Source organism: Buceros rhinoceros, unplaced genomic scaffold (assembly GCF_000710305.1).
Source record: "Buceros rhinoceros silvestris isolate BGI_N320 unplaced genomic scaffold, ASM71030v1 scaffold35844, whole genome shotgun sequence".
NCBI classification, from domain to species: domain Eukaryota; kingdom Metazoa; phylum Chordata; class Aves; order Bucerotiformes; family Bucerotidae; genus Buceros; species Buceros rhinoceros.
Genome location: NW_010409521.1, coordinates 23,846 through 25,534, shown reverse-complemented (window position 1 = coordinate 25,534; position 1,689 = coordinate 23,846). Strand labels below are relative to the sequence as shown.

Sequence of the window (1,689 nt, the reverse complement as noted above, 5' to 3'; positions counted from 1 at the left end):
TCACACTCGGGTGGGGGCGGTGAAAACCACTGTGCAGCAGCGCTGAGCGTGCTGCCCTCCCCGGCCTGCGCCGGTCCGAGCGGTGTGTGCCGTTTTCCCACCAGGCAATGAACGACTGGGCCCCCATCGCGAAGGAGTACGACCCCCTCAAAGCCGGGAGCATTGACGGCACCGATGAAGAGCCCCACGACCGAGCCATATGGAGGGCGATGCTGGCACGCTACGTTCCCAACAAGGGCGTTACAGGAGATCCTCACCTCACCCTGTTCGTAGCAAGGCTCAATCTCCAGACCACAGAAGAGAAGTTAAAGGAGGTCTTTTCCCGGTACGGAGACATCAGAAAGATCCGTCTGGTTCGGGACCTGGTCACGGGCTTTTCCAAGGGTTATGCATTTATTGAGTACAAAGAGGAGCGCGCTCTCCTGAAGGCCCACAGAGACGCCAACAGGCTGGTTATTGATCAACATGAGATTTTTGTGGACTTTGAACTGGAAAGAACTCTCAAAGGATGGATTCCTCGGAGGCTTGGAGGTGGCTTTGGAGGCAAAAAAGAATCCGGGCAGCTACGGTTCGGAGGACGGGACAGGCCCTTCCGAAAGCCCATCAATTTGCCAAACGTGAAAAATGATGTCTATGGAGAAGGATCAGCAGAGAAAAGAAACTGGTCTCGTGAGGGAACACGGGACTGGAGAACAAGGGACCGAGACCACGAGAGGAGCAGAGACAAGCGATGGCCAGAGAGGGAGCGGTCGTGGACTTGGGGTGAAAGTGAGAGAGACTCCAAAGAGGAGAGGAGCAGAGGGAGGGAGAGGAAGGACAGAGACAGGAAGGACAGGGAGAGAGAGCGGAGCAGGGAAAAAGAGGCCAAGAAACAAAGAGATGACGATAAGCATTGGTAGGCGGCCGTGCCGTCTGCTCGGGGTGTTGCCTCCTCTTACAGCCTCAGCGTTTCAGCCGGGTTGTGGCCTTCAGCGCGGGGCTGCAGGCAGCACTCCCAGACGCGCCGTGGTGTTACTGTCCTGTGACTGTCACCTGCTAGACACTCCCTGTCGTTTGGTTGCTAATGCAGTTCAGATACATGTCAAACTGTTCTTCAGAGAAAATAAACTTTTGTATTAATATTTTTGAACTGTGAGTGCTGTGAAAAATGCACCACGTGTCTGGGCACCGCTCTGACACTGAGCACACGCCTCGTGCAATACCCGCCCGGGTGCCAGCGTTAGGGCTCGTGAGGGAGCTCCGCAGTTAGTTACTGATGTGCCAGACCTCCCGCTCATTCAGTGAGTCAGATGCTCTTTAAGAAATAGTCACTTGTTGGAGACACGGTAATGGAATAGCAACAAACTAAGCTGCTGGAAACAAACAAACTGCTGGGAAGTGACTTTATTTTCTTGAAGACACCAGGACAGGTGAGATCGCAGTAATACTGTGTCCTTAAACTAGTTCTGTGAGGTGAGGAAGCAGCATGTAACAAGAAGTGCATTTTTGGGGAGGGCGTAATTCCCTCTGATTAGAGGAGTGTGCGCTACAGAGCAGGAAGCAGCTCAGGAAACGCCTCCTGTGCTGATGGACCATCGCTGAAGGACTGCGTCCTGCTCGATGTGGTGGCAGCTGCACCTACTCTGTCCTCGCTTCCCCCGCGAGGGAAGTGCTGCCCTGCACGGGCTTTAAATCCTGGGGTGGCAGCTG

At 54.4% G+C, this 1,689-nt stretch overlaps 1 protein-coding gene across 2 annotated transcripts; it reads left to right on the top strand.

Annotated features, from left to right (window-relative positions):
* The first annotated feature begins 23 nt into the window (after positions 1 to 23).
* On the top strand, positions 24 to 920 carry SNRNP35 (small nuclear ribonucleoprotein 35kDa (U11/U12)). Of its 2 annotated transcripts, XM_010135262.1 has the most exons (2): positions 24 to 717; positions 792 to 920. In XM_010135262.1, the coding sequence occupies exons 1-2, from the start codon at positions 108 to 110 to the stop codon at positions 881 to 883; spliced, it is 702 nt and encodes a 233-aa protein (XP_010133564.1). In that variant the 5' UTR covers positions 24 to 107; the 3' UTR covers positions 884 to 920. The 2 variants fall into 2 exon arrangements, with proteins under 2 accessions (XP_010133564.1, XP_010133563.1); XM_010135261.1 differs by having other exon boundaries at positions 24 to 916.
* Positions 921 to 1,689: the final 769 nt, after the last annotated feature.

What these genes read in the sequence shown, in the direction of transcription:
- SNRNP35 (XM_010135261.1), top strand. Translation starts at nt 108, where the DNA reads ATGAACGACTGGGCCCCCATCGCGAAGGAGTACGACCCCCTCAAAGCC.